At 44.1% G+C, this 27,527-nt stretch overlaps 1 protein-coding gene across 7 annotated transcripts in view; it reads right to left on the bottom strand.

Annotated features, from left to right (window-relative positions):
- LOC123762065 (protein tincar) overlaps positions 1-27,527 on the bottom strand; it is a 234,150-nt gene that overhangs the window by 29,628 nt on the left and 176,995 nt on the right. For 5 of the 7 annotated variants that reach the window (XR_011230305.1, XR_011230307.1, XM_069335863.1 and 2 more), the window contains exons 4-11: positions 17,911-18,018; positions 15,379-15,556; positions 14,843-14,948; positions 14,127-14,345; positions 11,426-11,623; positions 9,921-10,019; positions 9,535-9,654; positions 8,139-8,275 (exon numbers count right to left, since the gene is read on the bottom strand). Coding sequence is in view for 3 of the 7 variants with exons in the window: in XM_069335863.1 (XP_069191964.1) it covers positions 8,139-8,275; positions 9,535-9,654; positions 9,921-10,019; positions 11,426-11,623; positions 14,127-14,345; positions 14,843-14,948; positions 15,379-15,556; positions 17,911-18,018 (1,165 nt within the window). In the remaining 4 variants the exon portion in view is untranslated. The remainder of the gene's footprint in view (positions 1-8,138; positions 8,276-9,534; positions 9,655-9,920; positions 10,020-11,425; positions 11,624-14,126; positions 14,346-14,842; positions 14,949-15,378; positions 15,557-17,910; positions 18,019-27,527) is intronic. The other 2 variants (XR_011230306.1, XR_011230308.1) reach the window with 1 other exon arrangement.

Here is a 27,527-nt window from a genome sequence, read left to right as displayed (position 1 = left end):
GGTACTGTGAATATACCACTGACGGTACTCTGGTACTGTGAATGTACCACTGACGGTACTCTGGTACTGTGAATGTACCACTGACGGTACTCTGGTACTGTGAATGTACCACTGATGGTACTCTGGTACTGTGAATATACCACTGACGGTACTCTGGTACTGTGAATGTACCACTGACGGTACTCTGGTACTGTGAATGTACCACTGACGGTACTCTGGTACTGTGAATGTACCACTGATGGTACTCTGGTACTGTGAACTTTTCACTGCATAGTTTAGGTTACGTCCCTTCCTCAAAGTCTTTCTACATTTCCGATGCTAAAATATATGTCTTCCCTTCACACCATGTTACTGTAACAAACTAACTGTTGTAGGAATGATCTAGAATGTTTTATCTCTGACATAGGAGAATGGGAAGCTGGACCCACGTGGGGACCTGACCCAGCAAGGTCGCATCCCCTGGGGGATTGGCGGTGAAAATAACTGGCGCCTTTGTTCACAGTTGGATATTCTCAGTCACATTCATATACTCATACCTATGCATTTGATTGTATTTACTTTTTGCAGTCCTTTTAAGACCACCACTAGGGTGTGTAAAGATTCCTTTGTAGGGTATAACAGTCCTTCAAGTGTGTGTGTGTGTGTGTGTGTGTGTGTGTGTGTGTGTGTGTGTGTGTGTGTGTGTGTGTGTGTGTGTGTGTGTGTGTGTGTGTGTGTGTGGGTGGGTGTCCACCTCAATCCGGGCCTCCAGCACCCACAAAATCAATAGCAACCACTACCACCATCTCCAACACATCTTCCACCACTCATCTCCATCACTGCACTTAGTACTACCATCATCATAATCCCCAACATTCTATTTTCTAAATGATCACTGACTGACTATTGTGTCCACCAATACCGCCTGCAACCACCCCCTACCACAATATCAACCACCACAACCACAATCTACACCACCACCACCACCACCACTACTAACGGACACATTACGATCACCATCATCACAAATGTCAACACACGTCACCATTTTCACTATCTTTCGCCTTAGCACGCCCAACCCCACACACTCGGTCACCTTCCTAGTTCTTTTATCTAATCCTCCCTCATATTCCTCCCCCCACTGTCACTTCTCACTATCACTTCTCACCACCATCATCTTTCATAACCACTCGTAAGCACGATTATGTTCACTCAATCACCAACATCTCGACAACTACTATAAAATGTCATTGCCAGCACCGAACTCTACGGATATTGCCACCCACATTTAACTAACTCGCCAGAGAACGACATTTTATATTTTATTTTATTTTGTGTGTGTGTGTGTGTGTATATATGTATATATATATATATATATGTATGTATATATATAGCACGCATAGCATTTTGGGCAAGTCCTTAATCCTAATTTTCCCCGGAATACGACCCACCAAATCGTTTAACAACCAGGTATCCATTTTACTGTTGGGTAAACAGAGGCTACAGTTAAGGATTGACGCCCAGTAAATCCTCCCCGGCCAGGATACGAACCCAGGCCAAAGCGCTCGCGAAACGCCAGGCGAGTGTATTACCACTTCGCCACGGCGACTGCCAAATTATTACTATTATTAGTTATTATAAACAAATTATCTAAATCTGTGCCACTTCTTGGCAGTGTTTTAACAGCGCGTCCTCTAAATGGGCCTCGATAAACCCCCAACATTGATTGGATGGTACTCGAGTGATTCAGTTTTGTCTGCATGACTGCATTTATGTATTCAAGTTTAATATATAATTCATACATTCATATATCGATATATATATGTCTATATATCTATCAATATATGCCTATATATCTATCAATATATGCCAATATGTCTATCTGTGTATACAGGTGAGTGAGGGGTGGGTGGTGGCGGGCGGCCAATATATATGATATTGGAGGTACTCATATATCACACAGGAAGCTCATATACCATCACACAAAACTAATGGCTTTTTCAGTCCGCGTTCACTGTATATTTATAATATCAATAAATTACAAATACTTTCCACGATTGTGGTGTTATATGCAGATGTATGACAAATACATTACTTGCACCACAAGTTAATGTATCTTGTGTATTTGTCGTTTCAATATTTTTTATATGGCATTATATTGTGGCACGGTTGGTAAAGCAGCAGTGTCGTACTTTTTGAGACTCGAGTTCGAGTCTCTGATGATACAAGTGAATGACTAAGTTTCTAATATGTGTAGTACTTTCAAATATAAAATTACATAATAATTAGTATTATTCATAGTAATACTTCGTAACCCACTTGAACTCTGTATTATATATGCGATACACAAGTTATAATTTCCTAATCTAAATGGTAAATGTAATTTGTAAATGTAAATATAATGACGGAAGAGTTGTGGTGTGGAGCAGGAGGGTCGTGTCAGCTGTATCATGTGTAAAAGATGAGTATACTATGTATACTCTATGTATATTATCCCTTTTTATAAAGGGGGGTTCTCTTATGACTACTTTCTAATAGCACACACACACACACCCATTATAATCAGTTGAGATATTTGTAAATAATCTGTTAGCAAGAAAATGTTGGCCAAGTGTGTTCATAGTCATTTTTTTATATATTAATTTATTATCTGGATCACGTTGCAGGAACTATAAAGTCTTTTACGTTTCCACCTAAATTTAATTTGTTTACTAGTTATTAATATGAATTTCTGGTAATATATACATGTTAAACATTTTCCATGACAAAACACCGATCTTTATGAAATGAAAAGTTATACTAATTTTGGTATCGTTTTTAATACGGTGCATTTTCTGTAAAAGCTTTGTTGCAGTATTGTGTACCTGGCTCATGTACCGCTCACACGAGGTCCCTGTACCGTATCTCTCTCTCCTTCACTGTACCGTTCCGCTCACCACACACCAGGTGCGGGCTCTTGCTGCGTGTTCCACAGACCAAGGGACCAGATTCACGAAGCAGTTACACAAGTACTTACAAACGGGTACATCTTTTTTCAATCATTGGCGGCTTTGTTTACAATTGTTAGACAGTTAATGAGCTCCGGAGCACCAGGAGGCTGTTTATAACAATAATAACAGTTGATTGGGAAGTTTTCATGCTTGTAAACTGTTTAATAAATGTAAACAAAGCCGCCAAAGATTGATAAAAAGATGTACACGTTCGTAAGTACTGGCGTAACTGCTTCGTGAATCTGGCTCCATGGTCTGTGGAACCCGTTCCATGTTCCGGCTCACCTACCCAGTACTCTGAACACAAATTGTTATTTAACCCCAATGTACAGTGGTCCGAATCCTCCTATACCTGGAGGTACTAAAGGTGACTAGGCACCCTGAACGATGGTCTAATGGTCCGGTCTCAACAGTCCATTAACCCAGGATGAATAATTTGGCGCCAAACTGCACATTTATCCCCTATACCATTTGGCTTTAATTGACTATTGATTGGCACACCTGTAGCGGAGGTGATGGTGCCTGTTGTCCTCCAGTACTCTGCTTGAAGTTGTTGCTAGGCACTGTGATGGCCCTGGCTCCATCAGGCACCACCACCACCACCACTTCCAGACCGTGCAACCAGTGCCGCCGTTAATGTGGGACTCCAGGTCAACCGTGGTGGGGTTCTAACCGTTCTTTTATACATTTACACAATTTGGACGATGCTTCTTGAGGTTATCTTGAGATGGTTTTGGGGCTTTTAGTGTCCCCGCGGCCCGGTCCTCGACCAGGCTTCCACCCCCAGGAAGCAGCCCGTGACAGCTGACTAACACCCAGGTACCTATTTTACTGCTAGGTAACAGGGGCATAGGGTGAAAGAAATTCTGCCCATTGTTTCTCGCCGGCGCTCGGGATCGACCACGGGACCACAGGATCACAAGTCCAGCGTGCTGTCCGCTCGGCCGACCGGCTCCCTTTAGCTAGTTCAACCTTAGCCAGGACTCGCAAATACAGAGTAGTACGGATCACTATAATAATTATATGACCTCCCGTATAACGGTTTAGAACTGGGGCCCAATAATAAAAATCTCCATGTCGTTCGCGCTACAAAGGGTGGACGTGATTTCATTATCGTGCGTTAATAGATCACATTGAAAAGGGTATTTGATTTTCAGTACAAGCGTGGCTCATCACCAAGGGTCAGCTGATATTAGATTATATATTACATGATATTACTAGCAAGCGTGTGCGCACGCACCCACAAATTCCAGGAGGTCTTCACAATAGAGCAAGAAGTTCCTGAACTACGAGAGGGAATATCTAACCAGACTCCACTGGCGGAATTTGAGATTACCAGTGGGGAGGTAAGAAAGTATGTGTTTTAATTGGATGAGGCCAAGGCTGTAGGGCCCAGATACAACCTCACCATGGATACTAAAAGGAGCAGCAGAAACTCTGTGCCTAGCATTCTCAAAAGTGTATAACAAGTCACTGGTAACAGGAGAATTGCCAAAGAATTTGAAGACGGCTAATGTAGTCGCGATATACAAGGGAGACAGACAGGAGGCACTGAACTACTGTACAGGCTAGTGTCCCTAACTTGCATACCATGCAAGGTGATGGAGAAGATTGCGAGAAAAAAGTAGTAGAACATCTGGACAGAAAAACTTGGTAACACATTACCAGTATAGGTTCAGGGATGGCAAATCTTGCCTCACAGGATTAATGAATTCTATTCTATGATCAGGTGACAAAAATTAGATAAGAAAAAGAAGGGTTATCAGACTGCAGATTTTTGAATTGCCCAAAAGTCTTTGATACAAAACCCCACAGGAGACTTGTGCATAAGTTGGAGACGCAAGAAGGAATAAAAGGGAAGGTACTCCAGTGGATAAGGGATTACCTAAACAAGAGAAGACAACGAGTCACTAAACGATGATGTCTCAGAGTGACGAGATGTCACTAGTGGAGTCCCACAGGGTTCTGTCCTTGGCCCTATCACGTTTTTTATATACGTAGGCGATCTCCCAGAGGGAATAGACTCGTTCCTCTCAATGTTTACTGATGATACAACAATTACAAGTATGATTAAAACAGAAGAAGATAGCAAGAAGCTACAAGATGACCTAGACAAACTGAAGGAATGGTCCAACAAATGGCTACTAAAGTTCAACTCAAGTAAATGTAAAGTACTGAAACTAGGTGGAGGAAGAAGGAAGCCAGACACAAGGTACAATGGGAGTCGTAGTCCTCCATGCATCAGAGAGAAGGATCACACCTAACCTGTCTCCTGAAGCCCACATAAAAAGAATATCATCAGTGGTATATGCGAGGCTGGGCAACATCAGAACTTCATTTAGAAATTTGTGTAAAGAATCTTTCAGAATCTTGTATACCACATATGTAAGACCAATCCTGGAGTATGCAGCCCCAGCATGGAGTCCATATCTTGTGAAGCATAAGGCGTAGCTGAGGAAGGTTCAAAGGTATGCCACTAAACTATTTCCAGAACGAAGAGGCATGAGTTACGAGGAAAGGCTACGTGAATTGATCCTCACGTCACTGGAAGGCAAAAGAATTAGGGAAGACATGATTACCAGATACAAAATTCTCAGGTGAATAGACAGGGTAGATAAGGACGGATTATTTAATACGGTTGGTACTTGCAGAAAGTGGCACAGGTGGAAACCGAGTACCAAAATGATCCACAGAGAAATTAGATACGACTTTATTGGGTCAGTAGTTAATAAATGGAATGCATTAGGCAGTGATGTGGTGGAGGCTGACTCCATACACAGTTTCAAATGTAGATATGACAGAGCCCAATAGGCTCAGGAATCTGTACACCAGTTGATTGACGGTTGAGAGGCGGGACCAAAGGAGCTGAAGCTCAACCCCCGCAAGCACAATTCGGTGAGCTCACCCACGCTGAGAGGACTGGTGTAACAACACAAGACTTGAGAGCACTGCACCTCATCACACTGGAAAAGAAGAATATGTAGCACAGTGGTCTACGTCCTCGGCTCACAACTGAGAGACCCAAGTTCAATTCCCCAGTGGGACAGAAACGGTTGGGCATGTTTTCTTTCACATGATGCCTTTGTTCAGCTAGCAGTAAATACCTGAGAGTTAGTAAGCTATTGTGGGATAAAACCTGGGGAAATTCAGTAGTTGCCTTGGGGAGGGTGAGCTGGACGCTTCTAATAACCGGCTTCCTGTCCCCAACAGTGAGAATAACAACACCAAGGAAACAGTAGAGCCAGGAGGCACTAAACTATATCCCAGGGGTCACGATTCATCAAGCCCTTAAGTGTTCACTTAAGAAGTCTACATCTTTCCTCAGTCAAGGCGGATTAGTTAGTATTCATTAAAAAGGTTACGAGCTCCAAAGCTCTACGAGGTTGTCTATAACAATAATAACCTTGGGTCGTATATTTCAACATTCGTAAACTGTATAATTAGTACAAACTAAGGCCGCTATGATGCAGAAAGATGTACAGGCTTCGTAATGCAAGATAATTATGAAGAGAGAGCGCTAAAGCAGTCTGGATATATATATAGAGCACACAAGGCTTCGTAAATGAACATGTAAATGAATCCTGGCCCAGTGCCACGCGGCACAGCTGACAGCATACGCTACTGAATAACTTGTACAATAACAACTAACAAAATGGAACAAATAGGTTCAGTACAAGAGCGTCGTGAATAACAAATCTAACACAGATCCATAACACGTTAAGGCTGATGAAGAGGGGGAATGGAAGGAAACTATGAGGGGAAAGCGCCAAGCCATGATAACTAAATAGCACTTGGAAGTGATCAGGATAAGGATTTGGGATGGGACGGGGGAGAGGTATGGTGCTTAACCACTTGGACGGTCGGGGGATTGAACGCCGACCTGCATGAAGCGAGACCGTCGCTCTACAGTCCAGTCCAAGTGGTTAGGCAATGAAGAGGAGGAGAGAGACACTCATGAGAGTGGAGTGGAGCTTTAAGACGAACAAGAAGTCTTGCGTGAAGCCTCTCGTCCGATGCTCCCCCGTGACATCTCGACCATCCAGGACAAATGACAATAGTCCTCAACGTGCTCATGTACAGGACAAGTAAGATAGGAGACAGACTAACAGTGAGGAGGGAGCCCTCAGGACTCCAACAATGGCCATATCGGTCATCAATGCTAATATATATATATACACACATATATATATATATATATATATATATATATATATATATATATATATATATATATATATATATATATATATATATATATATATATATATATATTAGTATATTTTGGTAGCAGTCTTTCCTGTAGACATATATTATTAAATATGACCGAAAAAGTAAGATTAATAATTCTAACACGAATTTTCTCAATATTTCTTATGTTTCTTTTCACTTTTGATGGTAATTGAAAAATCAATTCTCCAAAATTCATTTTTATTTCTAGTCTGACGCGACACTTGAATGCGTTTCGTAATAACTTAAGTCATTAAGTTATTACGAAATAGCTATATATATATATATATATATATATATATATATATATATATATATATATATATATATATATATATATATATATATATATATATATATATATATTATTTACAGAAGTGAGAAAGGTTGGTAAAATGAATGATGAAGGCAGTAAACTAGGACAGACGGGTGGATGGCTTGGGCAAGGTACCCAACTGACTTCAGAAATGGTTCCTTGACCTCAACCCAGCATGTGCAAGGTAATGAGAGTGGGTAAAGAAACAGTTTCACGAGTCATAACATGGAAATTAATTAGTATTTACAATGCCAAGCCCCATGAAGTTCACCCCCGCCTACCCTACCCTCCCCACCCCTCTCCCCCTACCCTCCCTCCAACCCGTTCTCGCACTTGCTTATAGTCAATATTGGCTTATGTAATAAGTGCATATGTGACATACTAATTGATTGTGAATATTTTAGTTTACCTTGAAAAGCTTCATAAAAAACACCGACCTCACCTAACCTTCTTAGTATGCTAAGATAAGCATCTTATTGCTTCTTATTTACAATTATTACTTAACCTATACCGTCCCTCCACCCTCCCCACCCATCTCCCTCCACCCCCCTACCCTCCTCACCCCTCCACCCTTCCCCACCTCTCCCCCTCCACCCCCCTAGCTTCCTTCCCCCCCCCAACAATACCTGGAGGTGGAGGGCGTGTCGTTGAAGGTAACCTTGTGCTTGACCCCAGGCGAGTGCTTGCGCTTGCTCCAGGACCCTTCCCCGCCAGGCGGGGGCTTGGGGCGCAGCCAGTAGATCTCCTCCTCCTCCCCGCGAGCCTGGAGGGGGAACAGGGGAAGTGGGGGGGGGGGGATTGAGGAAGGGGTTTGCAGAGGAGTGATGAGGGTACAGAGGTGGTAGGAGGGATAGGGGGTATGGGGGAGAGGGGTTAGAGATGGAGGGAGGGGGAGTGGCGAGAGGTGGGATGGAGGAGCAGGGAGGGGGAGAAGGGGATGCAGACGAGGTGGGGAGGGCGTGGGGGGCAGGGAGTAAGGAGGGGATGAAAGGGGAGTCAGGTTAGTACAAACATCAATAAGACGCCACACACAAACCCAAGGTGTCTTACCATCATGCAAATTAATAACAACAGTTTAATTTTATTCATGAAAGGGATGGAGAGAAACACTGAGGGAGACTGAGGGAGAGACAGAAATTCAGAGAGAGAATGCTGAAGTGAAAAGCACATATGGACAGATATAAATGGAGGTATAAACAGACGGATAGACAGATCGACGGGAGTTAAAGACATGAAGACTTAAATTGAAAGTTTGATTTGAGGGCTAAACAAGAAGATGGAGAACTAGATATATGGATGTAGAGCTAGCCATACGGTGTGTTAGATGACATGATTGATGGTGTGATAATGTATTTAAAAGTTGGAGTGATAAATGACATGATAGATTTGCGAGAGATGGTGTCAAACATACATGATGCGATATTGATATATGTGTGACAGATCACTCTCTCTCTAGCCCTGTCACAGACACAGACCTAGAGGCAGTACCGTCAATACAATCAACACCAAAATAAAAAACACAAGGTGTTCACTTAAGGGAAAACATCCCCAAGGACAAACAGTGAACCGAAGTCACGTCTCACTCAACACACACACACGAACCACGTTCAGATTTACAACCTCCCTTTCCTGGGAGCTGTTGTCACCCAGGAGTTCTGGGTGACGCTCTCTGCTTGCAACTGGAAATTATTATACGAACACATGTAAAGCAAGGTACGTGGAAGCCAATACAATGAACACACACACACACACACACACACACACACACACACACACACACACACACACACACACACACACACACACACACACACACACACAATGATAAACAATTACAGATGAGACCCACACATGAAGGGAAGGCGAGAGACATTGAGAAGAGAAGAGGTTGAGACCCACATGGGTGAGCTATGCTCAAGGGTAAACAAAGGTTAATCCACCCATTAAATATGTTAACAAATTATGAAAGCAAGTACAAGTGTAAATACGACTGGCTGCAAACATGTGACGTAAACAGTTTACCTTCTTCTGCGTGACGGTGTGCATGACGAGCTTCATCAGGGACCTCTTGGGACTGCCCTCCTGCAGCAGGTAGGTCTTCCCCGCCCCGATCACCATCACCGGGCCCTCCGTGTCCTCGATCTGGGGGGATACGAGGAAGACCACTTATTACAGCTTGCTAGGGAGGCAGGGCGAGGAAGACAGGTGACAGGGAGGGAAGAAGGGCTGCTGAGAGAAGGGGGAGAGACAGGCAGGCAGGGGAGAGAAAATAAGAGGAGTTATAACTGGTTAAAATAGATACCACGTGGTCAAGGGACCACGTGCTTTTGTTGTCATGCGTGTCAGCTGAGGCAGCCTCCGTGTTTACATGTACACGTCACATGTGTGTGAGAGAGAGAGCATCTTACCTGCTTGGAGAGCTGGACCTCGTTAACAAGTCTGATGGAGTGAGTGCTGGTGACGATGGTCTTAGAGATCTGAACCCTCAACTTGAAGTGCCATCGAGACTGTCAAATATAAACGGAAATAATATTATCATCCCGTCTTTCAAGCCGTTTCATTAACCACCTTCAAGGAACTTATTAACCTAATTGGACGTTTGAGATTAATAGTTAGTTATTCACGGGTATTATAATTTGTTACGTATTAATATTGCATATTAATTTCTAAAGTAGTTATATAATTGATATTATGAAGTAATTATCGAGATTTCTTGCGGATTAGTTACGCAGATTTAACAGGAATGAATTATACTTTTTAACTTACTTTTATATAGCATTTGATAGATAATAACCATTTAATTCCATGGTAAATGATTTCTATGGAAAGATTACACTCATCGTATAGAACTGAGAATAATATGTTACATTTGTTTAGACAATACCACACTAAATGGCTGCAGAGAGTAGAAGTGAGAGAGGAAATATAATTAAGGATAGTAGTAGCAAGCGGCGTACCAGAAAAAAAAACAGCCCGAGGACCAACAATGTTTCTCATGCATTTCTCACTTGACCGGGGAAATATGATCCTCCACATCAATGTTTACCATGATGCAAAACCGATGAGAGACGACTCATAACAGGACGACGACTCCAAGACGCTCAAGCTGGACTTGGATAACCAGTGATATATGGTCTCAAATGGCTGCTCGACTTCATTCCAATCAAATGCAAGTTAATGAGATTTAGAACGTTGATGAGGAAGCCAATGAGACAGTACAAGATAAAGGAAAGACAAATGAGACAGAAAAAGGGGACAACAATATGAGAGTAGATATAATAGTATGCTGTCACCGGTGGCCCAAGCCAACCAGACATCATCAGCGGCACAAGCAAAGCTGACAGACATTCGTAAAGCCTTAAACATGGAATCTTTCAAGACGTTGAACAGTACCCCGGTTTGACCAATACCAGAAAATACAACCCCAGCGAGGAACACCCAGCTGAAAATGTGCAAAGCAAAAGTAAAGCAATTACAGAGGTTTGCTAAAGGACTGGTCCCGGAACTGTGGGGGGTGAGGTACGATGAAAGGCCGAGAGGCTTGACCTAATCCCGCAGGTAATGGGTGACGGAGGCGGTGCAGGAGGAGTCTCCCTCGGGTGCTGGGAGTGATGATTACACTACCATTGATGTGTGTGTGTGTGATCTTTGGCCGCAGCTATATTATCTGAAAAGATTCTCAGTAATAAGTACGCGACTGTGGGATGGAGGTTTTGCGAGGGATGGAGGGAGAGGGAAGGAATGGAACGGAACTATCAGGGGAGGGAAAGCGCCGAGCCATCACGACTATATAGCACTTAGAAGGGGTCAAGATAAGGATTTGGGATGGGACGGGGCGAAAAGGAATGGTGTCCAACCACTTGGACGGTCGGGGGATTGGACGCCGACCTGCGTGAACATTACCATAGCTTACCTTGATGGTGAGGATCATCCAGAGGACGATCCAGACGAAGAGGTGGATGATGGTGGCGATGGAGGCCACGAAGACAGAGGTGTCGAGGGAGGCCCTGTACACCACCGTCCAGTCGTGGAGCAGCGGGGAGGCCGCTGCTGTCATCAGCACCAGCAGCGTCAGTCCCCAGCACTGTGGCCAGTAGCTCCATGGTGTCTGCTGGCCACACACACGGGGTCACACGAGGTCACACGGGGGGTCACAGAGGATCACATGGGGTCAATACATCGACATAAAGAATTGACTATAGTGTTATTAATATCTTAGAGGAGGCTTGAAATGATAATGTAACAAAAGTCATGACTATTTCATTAACATTGAAACTAAATCAGGTCAACTGGTAGTACTTGTGTACATTTACTGTGGTCCAGCCTGCTGGTCGTACATTAATTACATGATAGTTAGGCACGTACACAAGATGGGGTAAATGTAATCATTGGGATATTTAGCACGGAGTGAAAGTTGACGCTGGAGAATGTATAACATCTCGATGTTCACGTCTTTAGTGGGGGGATGAGTTGATCTATGTAGTCCTGTTTAGTGTTCACTACCCGCACCTTCACTACGTTATCTTGAGGTTATCTTGAGATGATTTCGGAGCTTTTTTTAGTGTCCCCGCGGCCCGGTCCTCGACCAGGCCTCCACCCCCAGGAAGCAGCCCGTGACAGCTGACTAACACGCAGGTACCTATTTTACTGCTAGGTAACATAGGCATAGGGTGAAAGAAACTCTGCCCATTGTTTCTCGCCGGCGCCTGGGATCGAACCCAGGACCACAGGATCACAAGTCCAGCGTGCTTTCCGCTCGGCCGGCCGGCTCCCTACCGACGTTGAACAAGCGTCCGTTACAGGATAACAAGCAAAGATCAGGTTTACAGGACTGTTATGCGTCACTCTGAAATATGACCTCACCTTGAGTGACGCGTAATTAAATATCCGGTACAACATTTACCAGTATTCTCTTACAGTCCTGAACTATCCTAGTGCCTTTGTATCCACTTTGTAGCGGCTTACATACACACGTGAAACACACTGTAGCATCACAACTCTTCTTTACAGACTCATAACCTGGACAATCTACAGTTTGCCTCGAAATAGATAGATGAATTTTATGTCATTTTAAAACTTAAACCATCTGCATGGCTCATCATGCATAGTCAACCACTGACGTCACTTGTACAATGTCCACATATTAAACCAGTAAATTTTGAGACAAAAATGGATTGTATTAAGCTTCATGCTGATTGGTCTTGGGTTTCAAGACTTAAATTGAGAGCAATATGGAGATTGTATGAGGGTGTTTGGAGGCAAGGCGGTGGTGGGAGGAGTGTACACAGACCTGCCAGGGTACCCGTATAGATCGGTGTAGACCGTAGCCCCGGGGGGGGGGGGTAAGGCACCCGGGGGGAGGCGCCACGTGGGAGCAGGACAGGGGGGGGGGCGAGTTTGTATTAAAGGGGTTGAAGAGACTCGGAATAATAGCCCAATGTTGTCACAGTAAATAGCTTGCTTGATCACTCTGTCCCTCCCTCCTCCCTTCTCTCTCCTACCTTCCCCTCTCTCTCCTCCTCTCCTTCCTCCGTCCCTAACTCTCCCACGACTCTCCTTTCCTGTCGCTTACTCCTGACTAGTATCTTCTTACCTTCCCCCTCCCTCTCTCCCTTAAGTTTTTGTTTCATTAAAGACATCTCTCTCAGTGGCCTCACATCTTAGGCATAAATATCAACAACCATTTATCTATGGGGAAAGGCTCAGTAAAGGGTTGTAATTGGTGGGCCTTCTGCCTGTTCACTATAATGAGCAACCATTCAACTTGCTCCACTGACCCCACGTCAAGGACCAGCAACAACCAATTAACTTTCACCATGACTCCCGACAAAGCGCTTAATGGTGGAACTTCGTGTCACTCAACACCAATCAAGTTACATCACAGCTGGGTGGACGATTGTAATTGGTGCAACTTCCCGTCGCTCAGGATAAGGATTATCTAATCACACACTTGATATCAGACATGGTGTTTGGAAGCAAACTACCCACGTACTTTTCCACCTTGCCCGGTTAAGCGACATCGAGGTGGACTTCGATGTCGCCCCTAAGTGTCGTGAGATGATCCTTAAAAGAGGCCTTCCATTCTTGCAGGCAGACTAGGCCTCCTGAAGTTGGAAAGTGAGCATTCCCCTACGGGGCCTCTTGGGCAAGCCCTGTACACACTGTATATATACCCCAGAGGTCTCTTGGGAGAGTAATCTACTCTCTGGAACGTCTTAGAGAGAAAAGTTATGCATATAATCCTATCTGACGGCCATTAGTGTTTCACAACTTGTGGAAAATTAACATTTTTAACCATTTACCTCGTAGATCTTTGGAAAACAAAACGGTGAACTTTAGGAGTAAGAGTAATGGGAACGATACTCTAAGGGATGAGGCGGTGATGGGGCGCTGGATGACAACGAAGGAACGCTGGAGTATAGCGAAGGGGCGCTGGAGTACAGCGAAGGGGCGCTGTACCCATTCAACCAATGATCTGATATTATACCAGCAGCCCGACCTACCCACCTGGTGACTCACAGTCACCCAACAATCACCCACCCACCAGAGGGCTCACCCAACACCCACCCACTCACCCACCCACCCACCAGAGGACCCACCCAACACCCACTCACCTGGTGGCCGTGTTTGCTGAGGATATGATACTTCTCCTTCTCAGCATTGAGGAAGGCGTTGAACTTGAGGAGGCCGTAGAAGTAGAGGACGGAGCCCGAGGCGAGCACCAGGGTCTGGGAGGCGCTGAACACCGCCACACACACCGGCAGGGGCAGCAGGAAGCCCTCGAACACCGGCAGCACGTGTTCCGCGCCCACCACGTGCACCTTGTACAGCACCTGCTCCAGGAGGGCATTATGGGGTCAGCACCACCGCAAGGATGACGTAATAACAGTAAACTCTCACCCTCAGGCTACATAATAGTAAACTTTCTCACCCCTCAGACTACACAGTAAACTCTCACCCTGAGACTAGAGCAGTTTAAACTGACAAGAAGTCAGCTTTATGACGGGGAAAACTTTGTTGGAAAATCTAGGAAAATGCACAAACTCTCGCCAAAGGAAAAAATAAACGCGAAAGAGATGGAAAAATCTTCTACGTTTTAAAACTTGTGAACAAATGTGTGGAGTTGTGGTGCCCAGGCGAACCTCCGCCACCAACTACGGTGGTGTAAAGAGCTTACTGAAGGGTGACAAAACTATAGTGTGTAGGAGGGTATAGGAGAGTGTGGGCTCACTCTGAACACCGGAGTGTTCGCCAGGCTAAGACAGCTGTTAAGGTGCCACCAGGCGCTGAGAAGGACTCGTCTGGTTCGCCAGACGCTGAAGGCACTCACCTGGAAGCCGGAGATGGCGAAGATGTTCTGGGCGGCGTTGAGCAACAGCTGCGAGAAGAAGACGAAACCGAGCCCCTTGTTGGTCCCCCAGAACACTCCGGCGTACCTGAAGCAGGAGCACGATGGTTTACGGTCCTCAGGAGGGAGGGAGGGAGAGAGGTGAGGGAAGGAGGGAAGGGAGGGAAAAAGGGAAGGAGTGGAGGGACGGTGAGAGGGAGCATTTGTACATTTCGGGTTAAGCAAAACAGTTGCATTTGTTACCGTCAAAGTGAGAGACGTGGCTGCGGTCAGAACTTAAACTCCGACAGAAATAATTTCCAAATTAACCCTTGTATACCTGACTATGATAACTACATTTGATAGTCAACCGTCACACCAGCTAGCGGGAAGTTGACTGAGGAAAGTTTAGCCTCCAAGACTCGCAGCTTGGATCAGTTAGTCTATCATGAGCCGCTGTCGCCCTCTTACCACAGTACAGAGAGGATGGGAAGCTGACAGTCACCTGTCAACTATCCTCCACCTTCTCAGCAACTCACCTGCCGGCGTAGACGAGGTGGGCGAGGAGGTAGTTGAGGAAGTGGGGGGAGAATGGGCCCCAGGGGATCTCCCCGATGTGCCACATGTCCTCGTCCTCGTCGTCAGGTTCCTCCTTCGTCACCTCCGGCGCCTGGAAGGTGACCGATGCCGAGGCTTCGTACCGCAGCGCCACGGGGTCTGTGGTAGGGGCAGACGGGAGAGGGAGAGGGAGAGGGAAAGGGCGAGGAAGAGGACGAGGGAGAGGTGGAGGCCGAGGAAGAAGGAGAGGGCAAGAACGAGGCAGAGGACGAATGAGAGTGGTAGGATACAGGAGTGTGTATGTGATACCAAGAGAAATGTAGATAAAAGAGAAGGAAGGAAGGAGGGTAGGGGGAGAGTAGAGGTAGAGGGGGGAGAGTAGAGGTAGAGGGGGGAGAGTAGAGGTAGAGGGGGGAGAGAGAGGAGGGAGAGGGTTATATATTGAGAACATTGACAAACAGGATAGCATCTATTAAATAAACAGAATATTTTAGCGTCAAAATTAAGTGATGTTTGAGGAGTGTTATTTCACTCCTCCTGACACACTCTTATGATAACACCTGAGCCACACAACAGCCAATGATATCATTGAGCCCCACAACAGCCAATGATATCATTGAGCCCCACAACAGCCAATGATATCACTGAGCCCCACAACAGCCAATGATATCACTGAGCCACACAACAGCCAATGATATCATTGAGCCCCACAACAGCCAATGATATCACTGAGCCCCACAACAGCCAATGATATCACTGAGCCCCACAACAGCCAATGATATCATTGAGCTACACAACAGCCAATGATATCACTGAGCCCCACAACAGCCAATGATATCATTGAGCTACACACCAGCCAATGATATCATTGAGCTACACAACAGCCAATGATATCACTGAGCCACACAACAGCCAATGATATCACTGAGCCACACAACAGCCAATGATATCATTGAGCTACACAACAGCCAATGATATCACTGAGCCACACAACAGCCAATGATATCACTGAGCTACACAACAGCCAATGATATCACTGAGCCCCACAACAGCCAATGATATCATTGAGCTACACAACAGCCAATAATATCACTGAGCCACACAACAGCCAATGATATCACTGAGCCACACAACAGCCAATGATATCACTGAGCTACACAACAGCCAATGATATCACTGAGCCCCACAACAGCCAATGATATCATTGAGCTACACAACAGCCAATAATATCACTGAGTCACACAACAGCCAATGATATCACTGAGCCACACAACAGCCAATGATATCACTGAGCTACACAACAGCCAATGATATCACTGAGCCCCACAACAGCCAATGATATCATTGAGCTACACAACAGCCAATAATATCATTGAGCCACACAACAGCCAATAATATCACTGAGCCACACAACAGCCAATAATATCACTGAGCCACACAACAGCCAATGATATCACTGAGCCACACAACAGCCAATGATATCACTGAGCCACACAACAGCCAATGATATCACTGAGCTACACAACAGCCAATGATATCACTGAGCCCCACAACAGCCAATGATATCATTGAGCTACACAACAGCCAATAATATCACTGAGCCACACAACAGCCAATGATATCACTGAGCCACACAACAGCCAATGATATCACTGAGCCACACAACAGCCAATGATATCACAGCGCCACACAACAGCCAATAATATCACCGAGCCCCACAACAGCCAATGATAACACAGAGTGCAACATACCGTCATTAAGTTCGTAATACAAAACATTAAATAGTTTAGAGACCATTAAACCAGGTAATTTACTCAGACTCTTGTCTGGTTTAGACTATTTTCAAACTCGTTAAGGCGGGCCCCGTTCTTCATTACAAGGTCGTTGGGTCATTACGAGGTTGTTGGGTCGTTACGAGGTTATTACGTGGATACAATGAAAGGGTACATTGTGGTACTATTAGAGAGGTAGAAGGGTACAATGAGGTACAATCACGGAGGTTACTTGTACTTGTATCCTCTTGTTACTGGGTAACAAGGGTATACAGGTACAAGTAGGCCTATAATAGTGCACTAAAGAGTACTAGAGTACAAGAATGGGTAGGTAGGGGGGGGGGTTACTAAGAGTGCATATCAGGGCATCATTAAATACTAGGAGCTTCACTCGAACATATACTAGAAGTGGGAACACCATGAGGGGTTTCAGTCGTTAGTGGCAAAAGGCTATTGGCGAATATAATTACTAGAAGGGGGTTTAAACATTTACTAGGAGGTAACAGTGTACAAACACACAGTATTCAGGAGAGAGAGAGAGAGAGAGAGAGAGAGAGAGAGAGAGAGAGAGAGAGAGAGAGAGAGAGAGAGAGAGAGAGAGAGAGAGAGAGAGAGAGAGAGAGAGAAACAAAATGCCACAAAGGAACATAGGAACATAGAAAGATAGGGCATACACAGACACTAGTGAAGATGGAAGCTTATATCAAGACACACCACGTAGTGTACAAGGGGGATACATACCTGGGGAGGGAGGCGCAGTGGTGCCAACGAGAGCCGCTAAAGATTGGAACATCTCTAACCTCTCCTTCTGCGGCAGGACCTTAGACAACTCCGACCACCACACAGTACCTGAGGGAACCAGCAGTTAGTACACGCCGTGTGTGTGAAACAGTAAACATAAACAATTCCTGGCCAGATCTTCAACTAGTCCCACAAATATGTACCGCCACACGAGGCTGGAGATCAACACATCTCTACTGGCATTGACACATGAGACGGGTCCTGCTACTAGGTTCATTTCGCGCCAAAACCACACTGGACTGTCGTTGGTGTAGGCCAACGACAGAGTGGCGGGAAGGGTACAGGTGAGCTGGGATGGGTATAGGTGAGCTGGAAAGGGTACAGGTGACCTGGAAAGGGTACAGGTGAGCTAAGAAGGGTACAGGTGAGCTGGGATGGGTATAGGTGAGCTGGAAAGGGTACAGGTGACCTGGAAAGGGTACAGGTGAGCTAAGAAGGGTACAGGTGAGTACCAGTGACCTGGAGAGCGTGCCAGCGTGGGTGGGTAGTACCAGTGATACCTGCTTGATACCTGCTTGATGGGGTTCTGGGAGTTCTTCTACTCCCCAAGTCCGGCCTGAGGCCAGGCTCAATCCTCGAGTAAGGAGTGATCCTCTCCTTACTGCGAGGCCTCGTAACGACCAGAATAATTCCCGCCTCTGGGTACATAATTGAAGTAGTTTATCAGGTCTTTAAGAAATTTGATGCTAATTTGGCACTGTCAATCATCATCAAACCAATCAGTTAGGTTCATCTGGAATTATGATTAGTAATGATGATATATCACGTAATTATCTATTTATGTACACATGAGGATAGTTACCCCTTGCCCAAGTCTACTCCACTCGCCTGCATATATTATTGTCTGTAATTTCTTTAGGTTATATTTCTAGTTATCCTAAAAAACTCAGCTGTAACCGAATTCGAAATTAATTCTATCCCGCCTCATGGAGATTTAAACAAAAAGGGCCACTGGAGTAGCAGTATTATATAACTAATGGTATACCAGCATGGTATACCCTATACCAGCGAACCTGGGTATAGTTGAACCCGGGACCACAAAAGAACAAGGGATACTTTCCGTATATATGAAAATATTACATATTTTTCTCTTCAATTCCACAATCCACATATCCAACTTTCGTCAGATAATTCCGTCTATACACAAGAGTTATAAAACCATTTACATCTTCCCGTCCGATATTCGAATTGAACTAAACTGTTACCCACCATCAATTCCCATCCCGCCAAACACACACCGAAACTACGCCGTTGGTACAACGTTCGAACAAGTTTTAACACCTAACCAGTTATAACAACCAATATAGCAAGTTGTAACAACGTTATAATACGTCATAAACAGGCTAAGCCAAGATGTAACAACTTTATTACAAGTTGTAACAAGCAGAAAATAGAGACAGTCTCGGTTTGTGTTTCCAGGGATCAGACAATCAATTACTTCAGCACTCGGTACCAGTGTGTCCAGGCCAGAGTGGGCCTCAGTAAACAGTTGCTGGACCTGAGGTCCATTGGAAAGCTTCAAGGGTTCCAGGGTGTGTTTATCTACATGTTATAGCAATACACACTCGGGTCGGGAGTCTCCAGGTCGGCTGTGTTCACCTAGTTGTGCTTGCGGGGGTTGAGCTCTGGCTCTTTGGTCCCGCCTCTCAACCGGCTGTGTTCACAGCTCGGAGATGTCTCACGGCAGAATTCCTGTCAAACACACAGGGTGAGCTGGGAAGGGTACAGGTGAGCTGGGAAGGTTACAGGTGAGCTGGGAAGGGTATAGGGTGAGCTGGGAAGGGTACAGGTGAGCTGGGAAGGGTACAGGTGAGCTGGGAAGGGTACAGGTGACCTGGGAAGGGAACAGGTGACCTGGGAAAAGGTACAGGTGAGCTGGGAAAAGGTACAGGTGAGCTGGGAAAAGGTACAGGTGTTATACGACGTTGGTACAACGTTCGAACAAGTTTGAACACCTCCTAATCAGTTATAACAATCAATATAGCAAGTTGTAACAACGTTCTAATATGTCATAAACACGTTAAGCCAAGATGTAACAACTTTATTACAAGTTGTAACAAGCGGAATATAGAGACAGTTTCGGTTTGTGTTTCCAGGGAATTGTATCCCTCTTCCACTTGTTAGTAACTTGAGCCACATCTCTACAACTCAATTTCGAACCAGTGCTTACCTATTTTTGTTGTCTAAATCTACGTTTAGCCAACTTGAATTCACCGATTCGTATTCTAAGTTGAAGGACAGTGGTCTTCACTGTCACACTTCTAAAATGTAATTTCTTGCTATACGACTCTTTAGGGAATATATAATATAGTTGTTATAGCCATGAGGGAGGTTCCTGCCACTTGGGATGGATGTGATCACCCTTAGCTTAGCACCCTTAGCTTCAGGGGATCCGGTCGGCCGAGCGGACAGCACGCTGGACTTGTGATCCTGTGGTCCCCGGGTTCGATCCCGGGCGCCGGCGAGAAACAATGGGCAGAGTTTCTTTCACCCTATGCTCCTGTTACCTAGCAGTATAAATAGGTACCTGGGTGTTAGTCAGCTGTCACGGGCTGCTTCCTGGGGGTGGGGGGCCTGGTCGATGACCGGGCCGCGGAGACACTAAGCCCCGAAATCATCTCAAGATAACCTCAAGATAGCTATATATTCAGAGGAACTTACATTCCTGTATGGTGCCCCAAACTGTATCCCATAATCATAGAGACAGACCACGGTCGGAAGACATCATTACAGTTCTTATTAACAACGACCTCGATGAATTCTAATTGCCAATTACACATATCTATTATTTAATAAAACATTCAGTGATCATTCATTGCTAGAGTGATACAGCAGGGAGTCCAGCGAGCATATTATAGCTCTCATAGTTGGCTTCAGCGTCATTCAGTAACTATCAGGGCTGTAAGTTAACAATATACCATATTGTTAATGGTAGTTAATAACCTTAAAATAAATGAGCTAAGCTCAGGCTTCAGATGAACTAATGTAGGATAAAATCCCATTCTTCTCAATAGGAACACATCAGTGACATTCATAATAAGCACTAGCTTTGTTGTGAGAGAGAGAGAGAGAGAGAGAGAGAGAGAGAGAGAGAGAGAGAGAGAGAGAGAGAGAGAGAGAGAGAGAGAGAGAGAGAGAGAGACAGAGAGACAGAGAGAGAGAATGATAGAGTGATACAAAAACTAGAGGAAGAGACTGGAAGAGTTGAATATTGGAGACTAAGGCGGTGGGTAATCGTTCAGCTGTAGATAACTTCCAAGTGTGTGACATATTTGCCATCCGCGCTGGATCACCCAGACGAACTCCAGATGTGAACACTTATCCAGGCGGCAGAATATGTCCCCATTCCTTGCCTGTATTTACCTGTAGTTCCCTGTGTTCACCCAGCAGTGCTGCCGGACCTGTTAGTGAACCCCCTCTCCTAGCGGCTCACACAACATGGTTACAAATCAGCTTGTAACGTGTACAAATACATAAACATACATACATGTATTTTGACCTAGTGAAAGGTATGACAAGAGAATTATAGACACAAGAAAGGAGAAGCAAGAGAAAGCGACAAACAAACACGATTTATATACCAAATTAAGAGAGATTTCTCACTCCGCGAACCGTAAAATCTATATATCAGGTCATTTGGGGTCAAAGAGAATCACCGGCAGTGCAATCCGTCTATCATTAGCAATCCTCATTAATTCCTGGATCTGTCTCCGTCAACTAGCGGGCCGTAATAGATTGCTTCAGCACCTAATTAACTTCCGTGTCTCTCGCTCCAGAAAAGTGATGAAATTGGCAGTTAGTCAAACTGTGAATTTCCCGAGTCATAATTCCAGGGATTTTCGTTAATTTGTGATATTAACGAAAGTTCGCTTCTCGGCTTCGTTATGAGTTGGTTAGTCTCGTTGGGTTGTTTGCTTGTTTGTTGTTTTAAAGGTTTGACATGGTGTTTATTTCTTTATATTTGTATGTTGTTGAAGATTCGCTACCTGGAACAAAAAGTTCTAAGTAGCACGGGCTATGGTGAGCCCGTAAGGGAACTTTGTTTTGGGTAAATGACTTTGTTATGCTGTATTTTAATATGTACTATTTAAGATAGGGTAGGGTACTATATGTACTATTTAAGATAGACTGTTCAACACGCTTCCGCTACACATAAGGAGCATTACTGGCAATCCCCTCACAGTGTTCAAGACAGAACTGGATAAGCGCCTCCAAAGGATACCTGATCAACCAGGCTGTGACTCATACATCAGGCTGCGAGCAGCCGCGTCCAACAGCCTGGTTGATCAGTCCAGCAACCAGGAGGCCTGGTCGACGACCGGGCCGCGGGGACGCTAAGCCCCGGAAGCACCTCAAGGTAACCTCAACGTAAGGGTAAGGGTAGGGGGTAAGGTTAGGGTAAAGATAGGATAAGGTTAGGGTAAGGATAGGGTAATGATGGTAGGTAGGATGGTAGATGGTATCCTTAGATGGTAGGATAAGTTGATTAGGTTCATAATGATAAAATCTCTCTCTCTATCCCCCCGAAGCTGGAAAAAATATTTTACACTTTCTTCAACGTATTATGTTTCAAGTTGTTCCTTGAACGTGACTATGTTTCAAGTTATTCCTTGAACGTGACTATGTTTCAAGTTATTCCTCAAGTGTATCATTCACTTTACACCCTCCCCCCCACTCCGTACTCTCGCCTAATACGTCGTATTTTGCACGGAAACAACCAATACGTTAAATATATTACGAATTATTACACATTAAAGCATCGCAATAATGACTTTTATTCATCCATTTTAGCATGGTGAGAGGCCCGCTAGTTAGGCCTGACATGTACACAGCTATCACGCCAAATAACCACTCTACGTCTATGCCTAAATGTTAAAATAATATATATATATATATGTAGGCCTAGTACTTATTCTCATAATTAGTCTCTCTACAACTTACATTTCTTTAGATAAATACTAGAGCCCAATATTTGGTAATGAGAAGAACCATATTACAAGTAGGAAAAACAATGTTTACACATCCACGAGAGGGAGAGAGAAATATATGTAGTAGATATGATTTAAAAAAAAATTAGGTAGAATTAGTATGAAATACAACCGACGGTTAGAAAGGCGGAGTCCAAGAGCTAACAGTTCGATCCTGCAGGCACTAATAGTAAACACACACACACACACACACACACACACACACTTAGGTATGATAGGGAAATGGGACAGGAGTCATTGCTGTAAACAACCGATGGCTGGAAAGGCGGGATCCAAGAGTCAATGCTCGATCCTGCAAGCACAAATAGGCGAGTACACAAACACACACACACACACACACACACACACACACACACACACACACACACACACACACACACACACACACAACCCCCCCCTTCACTCTGAGCGGAAGCTAAGGTAACCTAAATTAGATTCTTCACTAACAACTATCAACAGGTGGATTAAGGTCGTTAAAATTGGGTTACCGACTCCTTCCATTTCTACTTAAGGTGCAATTCTATCGCCACAGGGGAGAGAGGGAAGAGAGAGAGGGAAGAGAATAAGGGAAGGTAGAGGGAGATGGGAGGGAAGAAGAGGGAACCACACAAAGTCTCCATCAAAGCACAAATGACACACAAGCTCCAAAAATAATCTTAAGCAAAAAAAGCAAATGTTTTCTTGGTATTAACACACATTCCCATCTATAGAGGTCCTCTAAGACTGTTATGAAGAGACAGGTCGTGTGTCAAGAGGTACTTGTGTGATAGTGAGAGTAGTTGTGTCGTTAGTGCGACGTATTATAGTGATAATTGTGAGAAGCAGCAGTAATTACCCGCCTGCGGGTCATTCATACCAGCTCTCACGTTTCTCATAACTGGTGAGAAATCAACAACGCTGTGGAAAAAAAAGGGACTACGGGCTCACCATAGCCCGTGCTACTTGGAACTTTTTGTTTTAGGTAAGGAATCTTTTAACAACAGCAACGATGTATTTGAAGTTTCTATAATCATATTTCGAGAAGAATTGAAAATAAGCAAAAAAAAAAACGAAAAATAAGAGAATGAAAGGGAGAGGAAGAATAATAGGAAAAAAGAATGAGAGAGAGAGGAATGAGAGTACAAAAAGAGAGAGTAACCGCTCTCCAGTACGAGCTGGTGAGAGGGCTAGCAATAGAGGGAGGACTGGCAGGTATTCCAGGCAACAATAGAGGCTCTTCAACAAGTTATAGTCTACCCATTGTGTTTACCCGAGCTGTAAACCCTTCCTCCACCCCCCCCCCCGCGGGATTTAAACTATATAGACGGAATATTCAATATGTTGTTACACCGCGGCTGGCTGGCTGGCTGGCTGGCTGGCTTCCGCTATGACTTTTTTGTGTTCAGCTTTTCCTTATCCAGGGAGCCGGTCGGCCGAGCGGACAGCACACTGGACTTGTGATCCTGTGGTCCCGGGATCGATCTCGGGCGCCGGCGAGAAACAATGGGCAGAGTTTCTTTCACCCTAGTCCCCCTGTTACCTAGCAGTAAAATAGGTACCTGGGTGTTAGTCAGCTGTCACGGGCTGCTTCCTGGGGGTGGAGGCCTGGTCGAGGACCGGGCCGCGGGGACACTAAAAGCCCCGACATCATCTCAAGATAACCAAGATCCACGAACGCTGCCAGACGCAAAAATATACTTTTGATTCAACGACATGTCTTTTTTAATTGAAAGTTGTCAAATTCTAAATGTACATCTAATTCAAAAAGACACTCTTTCTCTAACCAAAAAAAAAAAATAGTTCACTATAGTTTTTCGTGTTGGAAATCCGACGCTAAATGAGAAGGAATTATATGGTTTTTGTGATTAAAGCAACAAACAAAATTGTCGGAAAAGAAAATAATTGTTGGAAATGTCATAAAACTATTTCGAGTTTAAAACTGGGAGACACTTTATTGAAATATTCCATTGTTCTTTTATTGACAATTCGAGAAGATATTTTTTGAAACGAGTTCAAAAAAGTTGATTGAGAGTGCACTACACCCCGTCCCTTTAGTTTCTGTCCTGCACCACACCCACCAGTGTAGGGTGACTGAGTAAGTTGTTATGGGCAGCAAGTGGCGTCATTATACAGGCCGACCAGCCGCCGGCATCCTGCTCACTACCACCGTGACATTACACGACACATTTCGTGTCTATTGGTAGCGCCAGACCACAGTTCAAGAACATATTGTTATAGTCTGAAGGTAGACACCTTCATTGAACAATGAAGGTAGACACCTTCATTGTTTCCTAAAGATTCCGTTTCAACGCATTTTTCTAATATATGAACATTTTTCTATGCGCATTTGCTTATATATATATTGTTTGGTCCGTACCTTGTTATATTCAATTATTTTTCTGTTAGCATGATATTTAAATCATATTTTAATATATTTCATAGAATTCTAAATAATATTTTTTCTAATGCTCCCGGACGCTGGTTCGAATCCTCGTTACGGCCCTTGTGGATTTGTTTAATATTTTTTCTGGTTTGTATTTCCTGTCAGTTTTAAGCCGTATTAATGACTGCAAGTTTGTTATAAGACTTAGAGGGTGCAAAGTCTTGGTCCTAAACTTATTGTGGGCGACCATGGCCTGGTTGGTAGAACCAGTATCAGACTTTTCAGACCCAAGTTAGTCTCCTCGAAGATCCACCTGAATGAAAATACACTTATTGGCTTTAAGCTTGATCAATTAATCTATGTCTATCCGCAAAACTTTGTTTATAAATGTCTGTATAGTTATATATCGCGTTAGTATATCTTATATACTGGCCAGCCAGCTTGTGTGTGTTGTTGTTGTTGTTTTAGCTACTCGGAACGAAGTGTCCATGTAGCACGGGCTATGGCGAGCCCCTAATTGCTTGCATGTGCGTGTCCACCTCTCCCTCTGAAGGAAGTCTCAACCTGTTACCTTGACGTCACTGGCAGCCTTCACGTTGATTAGTTCCGACGTCGGAATTACTCAGGACTTCAGTAATGACATCAGATATGCCCCCATTTATTTTGGCCCTTTTCTTTCTATAGTTTCGCTCGTAATAGCTGTGCTTATGTTTTAATTATAAATTTTATAATTATTAATCTAATTACCACTATCACAAAAACAATCATAATTATGCTAATCATACTAATATGCAGAGATTGGAAAAGGGGGAAAATCTTCTCGCAGAAACAAACGAGATGCTTACCACAACAGACTGAAGAGACACACAGGTAATTATTCCTCTTCGTCACATACACCTTTTCTCTCTAAACAATGGAAACCAGTATGGGCTAACTAACCACAGATAATAATGTGATTTTATATACATTCATCAAACCAGCATCGATATGACAAACAGGCGATTATAAAGCAACTTTAGGAGATAATTATTCCTAAAATTTAATTAAGAGAGCCTTTTGATATATCAGTTAACTGTTGTTGTTGGTATTATGCATTAGAGAAGTACGCTAGTGAAGACATTGATGTGTAAGGAAGGTGAAGATGATGGAGGAGTGTTTAATGATGTAGTATGTTAGTTACGGATTAAGGAGTCGCGGGACCAAAGAGCCAGAGCTCAACCTCCGTAAGCACAACTAGGTGAGTACAAATGAAGTCTCAAGAGACTAAGGAGGAGAGGAGCACATAAGGAATGCAGAAGAATGTGTAAATAATGGAAGTGATAAACAAGACAAAATCAAACAAATAATTAGGCCGAGATAGAAATAGTTGGAGACCATGTTCTATAACACACCATGTTCTATAACACACCATGTTCTATAACACACCATGTTCTATAACACACCATGTTCTATAACACACCGAGTTGTGTGAGTCACCGTTAGCTACTGAAGAAAAACTATAATTCTATGACAACCAAGTATGACTTCGCACACTTAGAGAAAGAGGCCTTCCAAATTCCTAAATACAACCTATGTTAGACCCACTCTTGAATATGCAGCTTTGGCATGGAACCCTAAAGCACAACAAGGCTAGTTTCTGAGCCTTGTTGTTATGAGGAAAGACTGAAGGAACCTAGATGGAAACTAGAGAAAAATAAATGAATCAGAGAACGTATGAATCATTATTAAATTAAGAATGTTGAGAAGGCGGGACCAGGAGCAGAGTTCGTCCCTAGGAGCTCATCTAGGAGTACCATTATCCAAACACACACACACACATTGCACTAGAAATTCCTCAACAATTCTTTCTTGTTATATATGGGTCAATTTCTTGGTAAATGAAACACGATAATCGGATCCCGTAGACTTTCACCAATATAAAGACAGTCAGTGAAGTTGAATTAGATCTAGGTATCCCCATCTCTGCTGTCAAAAATGTATTGGTCCAAACATTCAGATCTGATAGGAAAGAACTTACTGACTCCCAACGACATGAAAGTACTAGTATAAAAAGCTATGATTTGTTCAGATCTGAAACCTATATCTATGGGCAGCACAAAACGTCCACTAGACTGTGCGACACAGTGGTTGCAAGGATCAGGTTGGGTTACCGTTACCTGTGGCAGGTGGCTACAGGTGACGGGTCTCCCAATCCTGAGCACTCCAGG

The sequence above is a fragment of the Procambarus clarkii genome, chromosome 34 (assembly GCF_040958095.1).
Source record: "Procambarus clarkii isolate CNS0578487 chromosome 34, FALCON_Pclarkii_2.0, whole genome shotgun sequence".
NCBI lineage: Eukaryota > Metazoa > Arthropoda > Malacostraca > Decapoda > Cambaridae > Procambarus > Procambarus clarkii.
Note: the sequence above shows the minus strand (reverse complement) of the source record. Positions and strands in the feature narration are given on the sequence as shown.